Below are 15,296 nucleotides of genomic sequence, written 5' to 3' on the forward strand. Positions count from 1 at the left end.
TTGGCATCGGGGGACTTTTCAATGAAACGGCCGATCTTCTATCAGAATTTTATTAATTTGCCCTTGTACAAGAAATTTATCATAGACGCGTGGAAAAAAGCTCTCAACGATGTGCAAAAGTCTGCTGTTCGCAGTTGAAGGAATGCGAGGTATCACGATAGTTTTCATGATCGGTTCTCTCGCTCGAATCACTCTCTCGTGATGAATTCAATATCCTCATGATAAGAAATAATTGCAGTGGTAATCAAGTTGCATAACGAACTACCACCGTGTATGTACGTCTGAACGAGCTATTCCTGTCGTATTTCCCTGATATTATTTTAAATATAACGCCAAATTATATTTCACATATTTAATTTTATCTGGATCAATCTTGTCGCACACTGGATTATCCCGCAAATCCAGCTTCTTCAAGTTTCTATGTCGCTTTATTAGGTCTACTATTTCATCCGCGCTCACTAGCTTGTTGTTTCTCAGAGACAGAACTTCGAGATTGCGTAAAGTAGGAAAACGTTTCAGCGATGTCAAGCCATTGCTGGACAGCGACAACTTCGTGCATCTGTGTAGCGTAGAAAGCTGAGGCAAGCAATTTTGTAACTTGTTCGCGCAGAGATTCACTTCCTCGAAGAAGCCGAAATAGTGATTATTGTGCAATTTCGTTAAATCTAGTCGTGAGAGATCGATTCTTGACTGCATTTCCAAATCGCCCTCTGCCTTCCATATTTCGTGCAGTTTGTACTCTATTACGAGTTTGCTTCCTGGAATAACGAACAATTGTTAGCAGCTATGAGCAAATTAAATATTAAAAATTGAGGAAACTTCTGTCATCAAGAAAGACATACATATTTAATTAATATCATCAACAAATGTGAAAATACACTCACGCAAATCCGCATAATAATTTTTACGAAAGCTGTCGACTTTCGACAGCGCCGCCAAGTTGTTTAAAATATCGGTATAAAATTTGTGGAAGTCAATCTTCTTCATCAGTAATACACCAGTTAATAAGGCCCACTTATTGTTTGGTTCCATTTCAGAAAGTTGATTGTAGCTCCTCAGTTGCTCGCTCAGTTGCTCGTCGTTGCTGTTTCGCTTGTGCAAGCTCGAGTTATCCTTATAGATCCACGCACCTTCCGACTTGGAATACGAAAGTGGATACGTGGTCTCCTGCAGTTTCACAGAAACTTCTTTAGCTTGATGTAAATTCTCCTCTATCCGACTAGCAAAGTATCCTGCGGTTGGTAATTTGGCAAATTTCTGCTCCGGATACGATTGCCATTCCGCTTTGACGGCCTCACCGTTTATACACAACGACAGCGAGACTGGTTTAACGAGCATGTTGTTGTCGATAATGATATGAACCATATCTTTCTTAACGTAGGCACGCCACAGCCTACAAGTCGTCACGCACTTGTCCAGAAGCCATCTTTGGTAGAACCAAGCGCTGGTGTCGTTGGGATCAGTAAACGTCGCGTTCATGACTAGATCGAGCTCTGGAAAGTATTAATTAAATTAAATAAATATAAATAATTAAATTAAATAATTTCTAAAGGACTCACCTTCCCTGTAAACCTCGTCTAAGATTGGTATCTCCTCCAACCCTGTGGAGCCAAACATCCTAGACAATATCCGACTTCTGTAATGCCAGGATGAGTAATTGGAGAAGTTGTTCAGTATCTTTGTGCTGGAGAACTCGAACTCCTCCCTGTCCGAGATACCAGCCTTCCCGACCACAAACTTTCTGTAGTCCCAGCAGTGAACTGCAGCGAAAAGACGTGTCTTCAATGGGTCAAGTACGCCAACTTGTTCGTAGGGCAATCGTACATTCTGGTATGCTCAAGGGTACACATCTGCAATGTAGTACACGTTGCGCACACGCAGTAAAAGAACATGTGGCTATACTAACAATTCCTTTCGTCCAGGTTCAAGCATTTCGCGCACAGCGACAGTTCTCTGTTCCAATCGGGCTCGGGCATTCGCTCCATCACCCAACATCTTTGGTGCCACGCGCTGTACGACTTGGGATTCTCCTTCAGACAGCTCTCCGTCAAGCTCAGCTCATTCTCGAGCAGTTGCTTGTAATCCTCTTCACTCCTACATTCGTATTCTTGCGTTAATTCCTGCTCGCTACATTCTTTTGTTTCTTTATCACCAGTTGTACCATCGGACCGTTCGTTACTCTCAAAAGCCTCGCGACGAATGTTCCACAATGTATAAATGTCTGGATTAGTTAGCAGCATGCGCCTGGTGATGGTTAATAATTCGTCGTCCAGTAGCTTATCCTTTCTCTGAAACGAGAACGATATAATGGCTTTAAATATAAAAGTTATTATAAAATTACAACAAGTAACGTTACGTATCGGAACGAGTTGAAACCTTTTGGAATACTATGGCAATATCAGCCTTATATTGAGCAACTTTAGCCGCTCTTTCCTTTTTTCTTATCGCCTCCTGCTCGGCTGTAGTACGCACTTTTACTCGACCGTGCTAAACATAAATTAATTTACTTTTTAGACATATTATATATACATATATATATACATGGATGATAATATACTAATGCAAATGACACATGTTGATACAGATAGCTTTTTCTTTCTGTTTCATATATTTAGAAATAAAAAGGCGTTTATTATAAATATTTAAAACAGTACAGAATCAATAAAGTAATTGTTGAAAAGTTATGTAAAGTATTTTTTTAAATATTACCATTGCGAACACTCCCTTATCACCTATGAGTCACGACTGTCACGAGTAGTGCATAAATTCGCTTGAACGACGATAAGAAGGTCTAAAGTTACTAAATTTTATAGAGCAGCGACCGGAAGTGAATTCTCTTAGCACCTGCCGCCATATTTATTCCTGAAGTGCGCATATATTTCTTGTATAATTAACATTAATGTTAATACTATATATAAAATGAGGAATGTATAAAAAATATATTTTATATCTTCTTTCTATCATTGCATTACACTACGACCTTGAAACGCGTTATTGAATTGAAAATCTTGAAATTAAACTTACCGTTAAATTGTGCAAAATGAAGATAAACATTTATGTAATTCAATATTGAGCAATATTACTTGCAAATAAAATGTTTCCACTTTCTTAAGTCTTATTAAAAAATAAAATTACGTCTAACCAATCCTTGACTCATTCTGCAGGCGATCTCATCTAGTTTTTGATCACAGAAAATTAGTTCTGAGAACGTCCGCTACGAGCCTCCACTATCTTCGTTCGCAGAGTGAAGTAATGGTACATACACTTCTCGCGAATGGATAAAAAATAATTATATTTTATAACAGTACATTTCTCAACAATCAATTAGAGGTAGTTAAGTTTTCAATTAACAACAAATGAAAGATTTTATTTTGGTATACTATAACTTAAGAATAAAGGGATCTTTTATTTGTAAATAACGACTTAAGCAAATTTTACTCTCAAGACCAAAAAACCATTAAAAACAAAACAAAATCTATAATTTATAATTATAGTATTATAATATTTATATATAATTACATATACATATATATATTATAAATATAATCAAGTTATAATCATTTACAATAAATATCGTTAAACTATAAAATCATTGAAACAAATTGTACTATTACACTCAGAATTTCTATCGCAATACTTTACATTTAAGACCTAGATAACAAATAAACGCGTCGTGCAAAAAATGGGCTGAAACGTCGTAGACAATTTTACAATACATATCTCATAAATCTAAGCATAGAATTATTCATCACATTTTCGCCATTCCGCTAGCCGCTTTCCGAACTTCTTCCTTTGCAGTTTCGCTCGCAACCGGCGCGTCTTTTATTTGGTCCTTTTGCCCACCAAACAGAAGCGTGAGGATATCTAACGCTGACGTGAAAATATTCCTACAACGCAAACACAAATACGTCGGGAAAAATCGTCAAGCATACCGTTACAGAATCTCCCAAAATCATCGCATGTTCTTTTAATCGCGTATCTCTTCGGTCGACATAGAAATCGATGGCTTCTTCAAGAAAAATAAATTAGAAAAATGAATTAAAAATTTGAGATATTAATAAGTTTCAAAGTTTAAAGGAACATGGTTTCGGAGCATTCTGTACATTCGGAGCATGTTTCTGCTGATTAATTTCCAAATGGAGAGCCCAAGTATCATATCGATATACTGTATCACACGGATCGCCGCAAAGATCGGCGATTCGAACGTGCTCCTACATCGAATCAAAGCATCGTCACTCGATCTTCTGTAATTGGACCATCACCTGATGCTATCCTTGACGTTCGTGTAAATCTGATGAGGCGGTAACTTGACGGAGGGCACCTTCTCTTCCACGAAGTCCAGCCCAACGCAGACGACGTTGTCGACGGCCTTGAGCGGCTCCTTCAGGGCGCTGGCAATCTTGTCGTTGATGGGACTGACAAAAGATAGGCCGGCGCGCATCCCATCCTCCACGTGACCAAATATCGACGCCACCGATTCGTGCGAGTCTCTCACGGCGGTGTAGCCGTTCCGGAAGGTCGACGACACCGAGACGAAGACCGGCAGGCCGGACAGGCGACGCACGCACACCATTTCGTACGCCCCCGCGTTGCCGTTCGCGACGTTCGCGGACGCCGCTCTCGTGGGACCATGCGTGCCGCACATGACGCTCGATTGCTGCGGAACAAACGGCATGACGGGTGTGAGAGGGGGGCACGCTGCACGACGCGATGCGTGAACGCGTTGACAACGCGCGAGGCAAATTTCAACGCAATTCGGAGTCGCGGCTAAGCTTCAAGCGAAATAGCAAACCAGCGGCCCACTCTCGGACGCGATCTTGGACATGAGTATCAACTGCTGATAGGCATGGCCACGGACTCGCGTCGGACAGCGTTGCCCTGATACGCCGGCACTGCCGTTACATACGCACATGATAAGCGATGCGCACGATAGCCGACGGCCTGCCGCTGATCTCGCACACCTCCCCTGCCTCGGAACTCGTCATCGCTTTCACCGGACCTCCGACGAGGCGGGACGACTCCGAGAGGACGAGCGTCTCCTAAACTTAGCCCGCTACCGGATCTCCTACCTCGGCACTCGTCGCCGCGTCCGCGTCGGCCGGGATCAACCGACGCAGCTCGCCGGTTCTCTATGCGCCCTCGGAGTCTCCTCATCGACCGCGTCGCACGCGCGAAATACGAAAGCCGGCGAGATCAAAGCGCGAGCGGCGACCTTGCAGTACGTGCGTTACAATAGCGTGCGAGGGACGTGTTCCGCAATTGATAGGAAGGATTGCTGCTCCCCTCGCTCGTAGTTTGTTACGTAGGAATCTTGAGTATGCTGGAGCATACTCAAACGCTCGATTCGTAAATGACGACTTGCACGATCTGCTTCCTCGGCGATGCGGCCGCGGCGATGTCGCGCAACACCGCCTCCACGGCTTCCTCCCAATCCTGATCCTTCGAGACGCCCCGGTCGATGGACGCGGACCATCTTAAACGCGGCATTGATATAACGGTCAGCACTTTCCTGAAAAAGAAGACAATAATTAGACAAATAATGTTACAGTAATTGCAATTAAAAGTTTACAACAGGGAACGAATAATTATATATTAAATATTAAATATATTATATATTAAAAATTTACAACAAAATTCCCAGGCAGCACACATTGGTTTCAAAACCGTTTCATAAACGTTTTGCCGTAACGTTTCATAACCATTTTATTGAAACGTTTATTTAGGAGAAAACTGTCCAACGAAAAAACGTTAGGAGAAACGTTTCAGAAACTATCAGAAAAATATTTATCAATTCTATATATCAGTGCCTCAAAGATAGACAGAGTTAAGTCACATTTTTGTAAAAAACTAGATTTTTATATTTTATGAATTAGTCTCTAAATTTCGTGTAGTGGAATCTCACTCTTTTGAAATATCACTCCAAGTAATAGTGATCTCGAAAGTTTCAAAAGAAAAGAAGAAGAAAAGAGTATTGGATCGGTTTTCCGAATGGTTATTTATAAGGTGATAACACAAATGTTACTTGCGAGAACGTCACGTCTGGCCATCTATCGGTCGCTTGGTGAATCAGAGGTGGGAATCACACACACTCGTGTTGATTTTTGTCTCTTGTTCCATAATCGAGTACATTGAAACGTATGATGTAAAAATAATTAATACTCGCAAAGTAAGTAGAAATTACTATTTTTTCTATATTAATTATATAATTTCAAATCGATTTAATAAAACACATTTTTCGTTTCTGTGGAAACGTGAAAAATACGTTTTTAAAATTGAGATCTAAAAACGGTTTCTATTTAAACCGTTTCTTAAATGGTACTTTATGTTTCTTAGACATTAGATACGTCTAAGAAACATATATTAGGCTAACATGTGCTGCCTGGGTTATGAATTATATACCTCAAATCAGAGTGAAGCGCGGACATGTCGCCACCCGCTTGTTCGCCGAGTTTCCTAAGAGTCTCAGCCAACGGACCGCTCAGTCTTTGCAGCCTCCTCCAGGACTGCGCGTATTGTCGTCTGACGAGCTCGATGATCGTACCAGTCAGCGCCAAGCCGACCAGGATGTACAAAGTGCACAGTAAAGTGTACTTGGGCTTGTCTGTACGAAACCAACGAACGTAACGCGGTTAGTTCATAGTTCATAATCAGACGAAACATTTCCAAGTTTTCGAACAACGAGGATAAAATCTGCACGTACTCGGCACGAGATCGCCGAAGCCTATGGTGGTCATGGTTACGAAGCAGAAGTAAAACCCGTCGAAGAAGTCCCAGTCGTCCTCCCACAGCATGAACATACCGGCGCCGCAAGCAAGATACAGGAAGAGCAGTACAATGGCAGCGCAGGCGCCTATAAGAAGAAACGGGCCATCATGGTCCGGGCCACCGAAAATCGACTAAATCATCAGGCTGAACTCACCGAGCGATCGGCGACCGGTCACGTTCATCGGGATGTACGGCAGTTTGGTGAGAAACGGCAGCTTTGACTTTACCACCAGAGCGACATGCACCACCGCCTCTGCGAACAGCTTACCCCAATCGGCGATCACGATCAGGGTGAGGGGTATTCCGATGAAGGCAAAGAGGATGCAGAAGATCCTCCCCCAGTTGGTCGAGGGCACCACGTTGCCGTATCCTTTTGAAATATAAATAAATTGCAGGAACAATCATAATTATCCAGCTTACAAAATAGAGGAAGGTCATTTTTTATATTCAAACTTAGAGAACTTGAAGAGCAAATTTCAGCGTGTTGCTAAAATCTTTGTGTATTAAGATGGTAGATGCTGATTCTCTTTGGAATATAAGTTCTCTTTATTAGCAAATAATGAATCCTATACTAATATTAGGGGTGTGATTTAGTTTTGAGGGTTTTTTTTGCTCAAAAACGCATGTATTTAAATATGATAATGAATGAATACCTTAATCAAAATATTTTCCTTCGTTTTCTATAACTTTTTCCCATCTTTCTGGCAACAGATGGATTCCACCACGATAAAATGACTCTTCTTTTCAGTTCATCCATTCGTCGACGAATTTTCGCACTTCTTCCAAATTATGAAAATGTGTATCCTCTAAAGCGTGTTGCATCCACCGGAACAAATAATAATCGCATGGAGAATACGCGGGGTGCGGTAAGACTTGCCATTCAAGCTCTAATAGTGTTTCTTTCACTGATAACGCAACGTCAGGTCGAGCGTTGTCACGAAGAAGAATCACTTTCCGTCCTTTACTCGCAATTGGTGGTCGTTTTTGGTCCAATGCTTGCTTCAACTTGTACAATTGGTGTCGATAACGATCAGCCGTGACAGTCTCATGCGGATTTAACAGCTCATAGTACACTATCCCACCAAATACGGAGCATTACTTTTCAACCGTGAATATTGCGTCTCGGAGTGGAATGTTGATGGTTCGCCTGGATCCACCCATGATTTTCTGCGTTTCGGATTATCAAAATAGATCCACTTTTCATCCCCAGTAACAATCCGAGACAAAAGACTCTTCTTTTTTGCCTGGCGATCAACGAAATGCAAATGTTCAACCGGTTCGCAATGGCACTTTCCGATAATTCATGTCGAACCCATTTCCCTTCCTTCTGAATTTTTCCCATTTCATGTAAATGTTTGGTAACTGTTGTACGATCAACATTTAATGCTCTGGCAAGTTCTGAAGTGGATTGTGTTGGATTTTCGTTCAATAATGCTTGGAAATCTGCATTTTCAAGCTTTCTTGGTTGTCCCGAGCGTTCTTTGTCCTTCACATCAGTATGACCACTTTTAAAGCGTCTAAACCAGTATTCACGCGTCTTAATTGATGGGGCAGAATCACCATAAGTTTCCACAAGAATTCTATAACCGTCAGCCGCAGTTTTCTTTTGATTAAAAAACAAAAGCAACGCATGTCGAAAATGCTTTTTCGGAAGTTGCATTTTTACGATGATATAAACACGACTGTTATTGCTATAATGCTACTAAATGTCATGGATAATGTCAAGACTGTAAGAAACAACAGTTATCGGAAACAGCTATTGGAACAAACTGACACTACAACAGCCATCTGTTGCAAAACCCTCAAAACTAAATCACACTCCTAATAGTTTACACCAATAATCCAAGAATAGTTAGATAATTGGACTGATTACCAATCGTCGTGAGCACAGTGCTCGCGAAGAAAACCGCTTGCAGATTGCTCCATCGTTCCGTGACGATGGGTGGCAGGTCCGATCTCCCGCGATCATCCTGATCAACGGTGTCCGTGACGAAACTGACCAAGAGACCGGCCTCTGCCGCCTCTTGGACCGCTTCCTCGTAGGCGCGCAGCTTCACGCTCACCTGGAACGACGCGTGACGCTTTGTTACATGAACGAGGATAGTGGAGGATCCTCGCGACTTAATCACATGGGTTCTCACCAAAGTGCGCAGGTTGAAGACATCCGTGTTGTTGGAAACCGACTCCACGAAACGGTATCGCTGTGTGCGTAATCGCGCGCGTAAACGCTCGAGTCGCTCGAGCTCCGCCGGACGTTCGATGTGCTGGAAGACCTGAAAGACGCATCAATTTTTATATCTTCAAACGCGCGATCTATCTCGCAGAATGAGCAGGTAAACGTTAACGTTGCGCGTTTGAAGATATAAAAATTGATGCGTCTTTTGGGAACTGCTTCTGTAATGTGTTAATCTCTTGTATATTACATAAGATGTTATATAATCTCGTCTCTTTTTTGGGCGCCAATGATGCTTAAGAAAAGATCGACAGCTTCCTCTTTGACGAATGAATCAATGAACGAGCTATAATGACGAATCGATAGATCCATTAAACATCGTGAAGATATATCGCCCTCCCTCTTGAGTCTCAAGTGGCGCACGTACTCTTGAAGCTAATGAGAAACAGCTTGTATGTTTGTCAAGCAAATGCATATTCTTCAGTACCGTTTACAAGGCTCGTTATTTGCTATCCATCGGTTATTAATTAATTGCTAGCTACCAAGTGCGCCGAAATTAATCTTTTTGATTTTTGATACGTAGAAGGTAGCTTCTGTGATGTGAAAGAGCATTGCCTAAGCATTATTGTCATAAGCAAATTATATTTTCCATAAATGGTCTTTATCATAAAATTGAATTATCCTCACGTAGTATTAAAATCAACTACGCTATTGCAATCCATTTCTTTTTAAATAAATTTTTTCTAATTAATTATGTGATCAATCTCTCTTCAAATTTTCTCACATGAAGCATTGACGGGCGCACATGGATCGAGTTCAATTAAGAATAAGTGACGTTTTACGACCGGCTCTTTCCGGCTGTGTATGGTGCAATCAAAAAATCGTAAAACCATCGAGAATTTTAACGCATGGTATTTTTGCCCAACTTCATCGAAAGACATCGGAGTCTCGGTGGTAATATACTTCCTACCAGGCCGCGCGATTGGTTCGCCGCTAAAAATAAAGGTACGATTCGGCGGGATTGCAAGTCCGTTCGTTATTGTATAGAATGTAAATATTTACAGAGCATCGAATACATTTAACTCCACTCTGGAAATCTCGATGTTCGGCCGAACGAAAATTCGAGCGCACCGATTCGAAATATTATCGACATGTGCCGCGCGCCTTACGTAACCCGACGTGACCCCAAAAGTTCAACTGGAAATTAAATATTGTACATCCCACGTCTCGAATTGCAACTAATTGCAAATGACTAAATATCGAATGAAGAAGAAAAAAATTGAAACGTGCAATTATCGTCGCTTCTCTCTTATTTTCTCTCAATTTATTTAATTATCGGAAGGAAGGCACTCATGTTTAATCATTTTAAAGATTAATTCATGATTTAAAAATTATATATATTATAATTAAAATTATATATATAAATTGTTGGTTTCAAAATTTTGGGACGTATTATAAGTCGCATTTTTGGATTTTGAACTGTTAAATTTCATTGTTGAATCTAGATAGACAATCTTCAATCAAACTTCGTGTTGGGACTCACCAGTCCACCGATCACAGTGTAGAGCATCAAGGTGATCAGCAAGCCCACGTGACCGGCGATCGATTTGATCTTTCGCACCGTTTTTTCTTTTACGAAACGTTTGCCATTCTTATTTTCTGTCGCGGAGTCGAGTTCGACGGTCGAGTCGCCCTTGTTACCGTTCATCATCCTGTTCTCCACGAGCGACGTAAACGCACCGACCGCTCAGGGAAGACTGATCTGATACGCTCTGCTACGCGGTCTTTGAACGGAGAATCGTTCTGCATTTTAATCGCACATGAAACGTCTGATCGCGATAAAAGCTATTGGGTTGGCCAAAAAGTAATTGCGTTTTTTTACAATAGATGGACATACATGTCTTGAAATGTAACTAACTTCATTCTAAACCGCAAATTCATTATGTAGGTTAACAACTCACAGTTCAAGCTTGTTTTAGAAAAAGAAAGTACACGATTTCGTTAACAATTGTTTCTTTGCCGTCGATTTCAAAATGGAAAATCAAAAAGAACATTTTCCTCATATTTTGTTTTATTACTTCCGAAAAGGGAAAAACGCTGTGCAAGCTCATCAAAAGTTATGTCATGTATATGGCGAAGATGCTTTAAAACTGCGGCAGTGTCAAAATTGGTTTACTAAATTTCGATCTGCAGATTTTAATGTGAAAGATGCACCACGCTCAGGAAGGCCAATCGAAATTGATGATGACAAAATAAAGGCACTGATCGATTCCAATCGGCGTTTAACGACCCGAGAGATTGCTGAGAATCTTAACATATCGAAATCGAGTGTTGAAAACCATTTAAAACGACTTGGATACATTAGTAAGCTCGATATTTCGGTACCACATGAGCTCAAAGAAATCCATCTCACTAAGCGCATTGACATCTGCGATTTTCTTTTGAAACGTGAGGAAAATGATCGATTTTTGAAACGCATGATAACAGGCGACGAAAAATGGATCGTCTACAACAACGTCAAACGAAAAAGATGGTGGAGCAAGCGTGATGAACCTGCTGAAAGCACTTGAAAAGCAGATATTCACCAAAGAAAGATTATGCTGTCAGTCTGGTGGGACTTTAAAGGTATTGTGTATTTTGAGCTGCTTGCGAGGAATCAAACCATTAATTCAGACGTATACTGTCGCCAACTGGATAAATTAAATGATGCCATCAAACAGAAACGTCGAGAATTGGTGAATCGCAAAGGTGTTGTGTTTCACCATGATAACGCTAGACCACGTACAAGTTTGGTCACTCGTGAAAAATTGTTGCAGCTTGGATGGGATGTGTTACCATGATGTTACCACATCCACCATATTCGCCAGACCTGGCACCATCAGATTACCATTTGTTTCGTTCTTTGCAAAACGCCTTGAATGGTAAAACCTTGACTGCTGATGAGGATATCAAATCGTTCTTGGAATTGTTTTTTGCTGAAAAAGATAAGAACTTTTTTGAGCGCGGAATCATGAAGTTGCCTGAAAAATGGCAAAAGAAATCAAACAAAATGGACAATATATTGTTTAATAAAGTTTTTGTTTCCCATGAAAAATTCGCCTTTTATTTATATAAAAAAAAACGCAATTATTTTTTGGCCAACCCAATAGAATAACAATTGACAATTAATTACTATATTTTAACATATATCGATATTTATATTAATTGCTGTATCAACTTAATACATTAATGTCGCACGCGCGATATTTGCAACAATATGCGGCGCGCGGAAAGAAATAACCGAGAAATAAGATGAGAAAATAAAACGAGAAGAAATCTTTTTAATGGAATTTAATTAAAAATTGGAGGTTAATACAGTGCGTCTAGCATTCTTTTGTGGTGTTTGTGCACAGTACGATTGTTTTATAATAATAAAGCGGTGGAAAGTGGTAGGAAACGAGAAAACCGGATATGAATTTAGCGCGTTGAACGTGATCGCGAATGCGCCGAATGAAGCATTGCTCAGCCGATAAAACAGGTTCCTAGACGAACGAGGAACGTAAACTGAAAGTGCGGGATCTGTCTGTGAAGGTTATTTCGTAACGTTGAGGATATACGAGTTGCTAAAGCCGCCGATTGATGCGACATAAATAAAAGCTGATGCAAATCAGGCTAATAATGTTCCTTGGGGAGTCCGTCTGATCCGTTGAAAAATTCGAGAACCCTGCTTTATAAATAGTGAAGTAAGTGGAAGAAACAAATTTGTAATAACATTCCAATGATAATTAATACAAAACTAATTACAGCACTTAGCTATTTTAACTTTTTGCATTCTCGTCACTAGAATATTAAAAACCAGGGCGCTGCAAACATTTCATTACTCGCTGTTTCTTTAAGGACAATGCCTAACCTATATGTCAAGATTCTAATATTTATTTAGAGAGATACTACAACAATTCTGATATTTATTTAGGGTAACACAACAACTAATTATTATGGTAGTATAATCATATTCTTCTTTAACTCTTTTCAAGAAAATTTGCAGTTTTACGCCATGACAACCGTAAAGGTACATGGTGGCATCGATATCCTGAGGTTACCAGTAAACGAGGAGGAGCATGTCTGTCCTCCGTGGCGCATCAAGTACACGCAGTCCCACATACTGCACTCGAAATGCTCGAAAAGCGAGAGCGGCTGTGACGCCAAAGACGCAGATGCCTGTCAGTTCTGCAGGTGAGTCATTTGCCGAATTTTATTATTTGAAAAGCGTCACGGTGCTTATAATGCTGACAAACGCGACTCCTTGCTGCTTCAGATACAGCAACACGTTGGAGTTGCCGCACATGCCCGACATGGTGTTCCCCAACAACGTGCTGACGCTGAAGCATCAAGACGGAGCGTTGCTGGAATTTAACGCTTTAGACGCACTGAGATACGTCTCCAACGGCAAGATCAACGTGCAGCTTGCTTGTGCAGAGGCATGGAAGGAATCCAGGCACGTAGAAATGTAGAATTACGCGTATCTGCTCGGAGAGCAGTTACTCGTAACTCGCGTTGCACGTAAATCTACGTCCGAGTGAATTAACAGGTCGGAGAGCAGCGAGTATTTGGAGGAGAAAATAAAGCCGTTCGATTGGACGTTCACCACCAATTACACCGGCACGGTATCCGGCTTCGAAGTCAGCGAAACGAACGAGAGGATCGATATGGACAAGCTGAGGCAGCGGGACAAGATTATGTTTTATCATGAGTTAACGCTGTTCGAAGACGAGCTCCACGATAACGGCATCGCAGCGAGTTCAGTAAAAATCGTGAGTTACCTCCGTCACACACAGCCTCCTGTTAACATAACGTGCAACACAATGACGTTATAATGATGTGCAAATGAGATTATAAATTTCTGGATTTTCTGGATTTCCTGTGCAGAGAGTCATGCCCAGCAGTTTTTTCATCCTACTCCGATACTTTCTGAGAATCGATAACGTAATGCTGAGGATAAACGACACCCGCATCTACCATGAATTCGGGAAGAATTACTTATTGCGTGAGTTCACGTCGCGCGAGGCTAAAGTTCAAGATATTCGAGTGAGTAATACATTTGTGAAGATCGTGGAATTATGTTTGCCAAATTTCAAGTATGAAAAAATATGTGTGCGTTATTAAGAGCGTCATCATACTCTAAAAGTATTTAGAGGCATAGAAAAGAAATATCTTTGTCCAAAAAGTTCTTGTGTGGTTAGAGAATAGTGAAGTATTATTGAAGAAAATATTCATAATGATATATTTGGCATAAACTGCATATACTGTTGATGTCATCAGGGATTTTACATGTGGAAGTTAAAAATTATTATTTTACAAGGTTTCACCGGCACTTTTCCTGGAACCGAGCGCAATAGCACCCCATTTGCCATTAACGAAAAGCAAATATCACAAGTTGATAATAACTGAAAAGGAAGAAGGGTCTAAATTAAGTGAAGACACAACTGCGCAAAGCGAGACTGCGACTGAAGAAACAGTAGCGGAAGCCAGTGAACACACAGTAGACAGCTCCGTTACTTAAGGCTTGTGCTAGACATTTTACGTTTCATAACATTATTTTTTATTAATTCTTTCGTCCTTTTTTTATTGTTAATCAAGAATTCATTGTACAGATCGTTAACCCTCATTCCAATCACAAAATATTTCGCAGATGATATATATATGTAATTAAGAAATGAGTGGACGCAGCATGAAAGTTGTACTGAATTTTATTTCAAATCAATCAATATTTTTATCAAATTTATCAAGTCTCGTTTTACGATAGGCTTAAATACAGATGTTAAATGTGAGCATGGAAAATCGTGTCTAAAGAAAACGGAATAAAAGCGAAAACGGAAATAATTATGAAACAGAAACTCATTTTATTAAATGGAGTCTTCCTTTCTTGTTCTTTATTGGAGTTCTTTACACTTCCCTTCAAAACGTATTGATAAGATTTCTACATTACACAGCAAATCCTCGACATTCCGCATTTTTAAACCTTCGAGTCGATTTCATTGAAACCTTCGTGGAAAAATTCACGAGTTCATACAAATCACTTGATTAATCTTGAATAAAAAAATATATAAATTTCAGAAATAATCGTTGAAGAGAATGCGAGTCAAAGCTCTTCTCGGATAAGACTCTGATTAGATTCCGCGCGATTCGGCTTGACGCATTCCGCCATAAACACCACCGTGTCCTCTGCTCTCTCTCTCTCCGGGGCCAAGTAGAAAATAAATATTAAGGAGAAAAAGAGAAGAGAACATTCAACGAGAGAAAGAGAGAGGACCGAACGGTTTTCGGGCTGGCCCAGCCTTCCATCGTACGGTGGTGTTTATTCGCGGGCGCAAAAAGATGG

The 15,296-nt window shown here is 40.6% G+C and overlaps 4 protein-coding genes across 6 annotated transcripts; 1 reads left to right on the top strand and 3 right to left on the bottom strand.

Moving 5' to 3' along the window:
* Nucleotides 1-39: 39 nt before the first annotated feature.
* LOC105283964 (geranylgeranyl transferase type-2 subunit alpha) lies at nt 40-3,204 on the bottom strand. 3 transcript variants are annotated; one of them, XM_026973230.1, is made up of 7 exons: nt 3,025-3,202; nt 2,710-2,862; nt 2,377-2,487; nt 1,907-2,288; nt 1,560-1,760; nt 885-1,493; nt 40-758 (listed from the first exon to the last, which is right to left on the bottom strand). In XM_026973230.1, the coding sequence occupies exons 2-7, from the start codon at nt 2,710-2,712 to the stop codon at nt 316-318; spliced, it is 1,749 nt and encodes a 582-aa protein (XP_026829031.1). In that variant the 5' UTR covers nt 2,713-2,862; nt 3,025-3,202; the 3' UTR covers nt 40-315. The 3 variants fall into 3 exon arrangements, with proteins under 3 accessions (XP_026829031.1, XP_026829028.1, XP_011345429.1); XM_026973227.1 differs by lacking the exon at nt 2,710-2,862 and having other exon boundaries at nt 3,025-3,204; XM_011347127.2 differs by lacking the exon at nt 3,025-3,202 and having other exon boundaries at nt 2,710-2,962.
* Nucleotides 3,205-3,275: 71 nt separating this feature from the next.
* LOC105283966 (perilipin-1) lies at nt 3,276-5,125 on the bottom strand. The gene is made up of 3 exons (XM_011347129.3): nt 4,911-5,125; nt 4,263-4,657; nt 3,276-3,887 (listed from the first exon to the last, which is right to left on the bottom strand). The coding sequence occupies exons 1-3, from the start codon at nt 4,983-4,985 to the stop codon at nt 3,749-3,751; spliced, it is 609 nt and encodes a 202-aa protein (XP_011345431.1). The 5' UTR covers nt 4,986-5,125; the 3' UTR covers nt 3,276-3,748.
* Nucleotides 5,126-5,239: 114 nt separating this feature from the next.
* LOC105283965 (TWiK family of potassium channels protein 7) lies at nt 5,240-12,749 on the bottom strand. The gene is made up of 7 exons (XM_026969585.1): nt 12,722-12,749; nt 10,482-10,684; nt 8,639-9,038; nt 6,920-7,135; nt 6,701-6,850; nt 6,400-6,601; nt 5,240-5,509 (listed from the first exon to the last, which is right to left on the bottom strand). The coding sequence occupies exons 1-7, from the start codon at nt 12,747-12,749 to the stop codon at nt 5,332-5,334; spliced, it is 1,377 nt and encodes a 458-aa protein (XP_026825386.1). The 3' UTR covers nt 5,240-5,331.
* On the top strand, nt 12,451-14,843 carry LOC105283967 (TIP41-like protein). Its single transcript, XM_011347130.3, has 6 exons — nt 12,451-12,660; nt 12,952-13,150; nt 13,233-13,412; nt 13,506-13,728; nt 13,844-14,002; nt 14,277-14,843. Exons 2-6 carry the CDS (start codon nt 12,972-12,974, stop codon nt 14,475-14,477), a joined length of 942 nt encoding a protein of 313 aa, XP_011345432.2. The 5' UTR covers nt 12,451-12,660; nt 12,952-12,971; the 3' UTR covers nt 14,478-14,843.
* Nucleotides 14,844-15,296: the final 453 nt, after the last annotated feature.

This window comes from Ooceraea biroi, chromosome 1 (genome assembly GCF_003672135.1).
Source record: "Ooceraea biroi isolate clonal line C1 chromosome 1, Obir_v5.4, whole genome shotgun sequence".
NCBI lineage: Eukaryota > Metazoa > Arthropoda > Insecta > Hymenoptera > Formicidae > Ooceraea > Ooceraea biroi.

What these genes read in the sequence shown, in the direction of transcription:
- LOC105283966 (XM_011347129.3), bottom strand. Translation starts at nt 4,985, where the DNA reads ATGACGAGTTCCGAGGCAGGGGAGGTGTGCGAGATCAGCGGCAGGCCG. An exon ending in TCGTGCGCATCGCTTATCAT is followed by an intron (nt 4,658 to 4,910) that starts GTGCGTATGTAA and finishes TTTGTTCCGCAG; the next exon opens with CAATCGAGCGTCATGTGCGG. An exon ending in AACGTCAAGGATAGCATCAG is followed by an intron (nt 3,888 to 4,262) that starts GTGATGGTCCAA and finishes TTTGCGTTGTAG; the next exon opens with GAATATTTTCACGTCAGCGT.
- LOC105283964 (XM_026973227.1), bottom strand. Translation starts at nt 3,054, where the DNA reads ATGTTTATCTTCATTTTGCACAATTTAACG. An exon ending in TCATTTTGCACAATTTAACG is followed by an intron (nt 2,488 to 3,024) that starts GTAAGTTTAATT and finishes ATTTATGTTTAG; the next exon opens with CACGGTCGAGTAAAAGTGCG. An exon ending in TTGCCATAGTATTCCAAAAG is followed by an intron (nt 2,289 to 2,376) that starts GTTTCAACTCGT and finishes TTCTCGTTTCAG; the next exon opens with AGAAAGGATAAGCTACTGGA.
- LOC105283967 (XM_011347130.3), top strand. Translation starts at nt 12,972, where the DNA reads ATGACAACCGTAAAGGTACATGGTGGCATCGATATCCTGAGGTTACCA. An exon ending in GAGGCATGGAAGGAATCCAG is followed by an intron (nt 13,413 to 13,505) that starts GCACGTAGAAAT and finishes GTGAATTAACAG; the next exon opens with GTCGGAGAGCAGCGAGTATT. An exon ending in CAGCGAGTTCAGTAAAAATC is followed by an intron (nt 13,729 to 13,843) that starts GTGAGTTACCTC and finishes TTTCCTGTGCAG; the next exon opens with AGAGTCATGCCCAGCAGTTT.
- LOC105283965 (XM_026969585.1), bottom strand. Translation starts at nt 12,749, where the DNA reads ATGCAAAAAGTTAAAATAGCTAAGTGCT. An exon ending in CACTGTGCTCACGACGATTG is followed by an intron (nt 7,136 to 8,638) that starts GTAATCAGTCCA and finishes ATATTTCAAAAG; the next exon opens with GATACGGCAACGTGGTGCCC. An exon ending in GCGCTTCACTCTGATTTGAG is followed by an intron (nt 5,510 to 6,399) that starts GTATATAATTCA and finishes CTTCTTTTTCAG; the next exon opens with GAAAGTGCTGACCGTTATAT.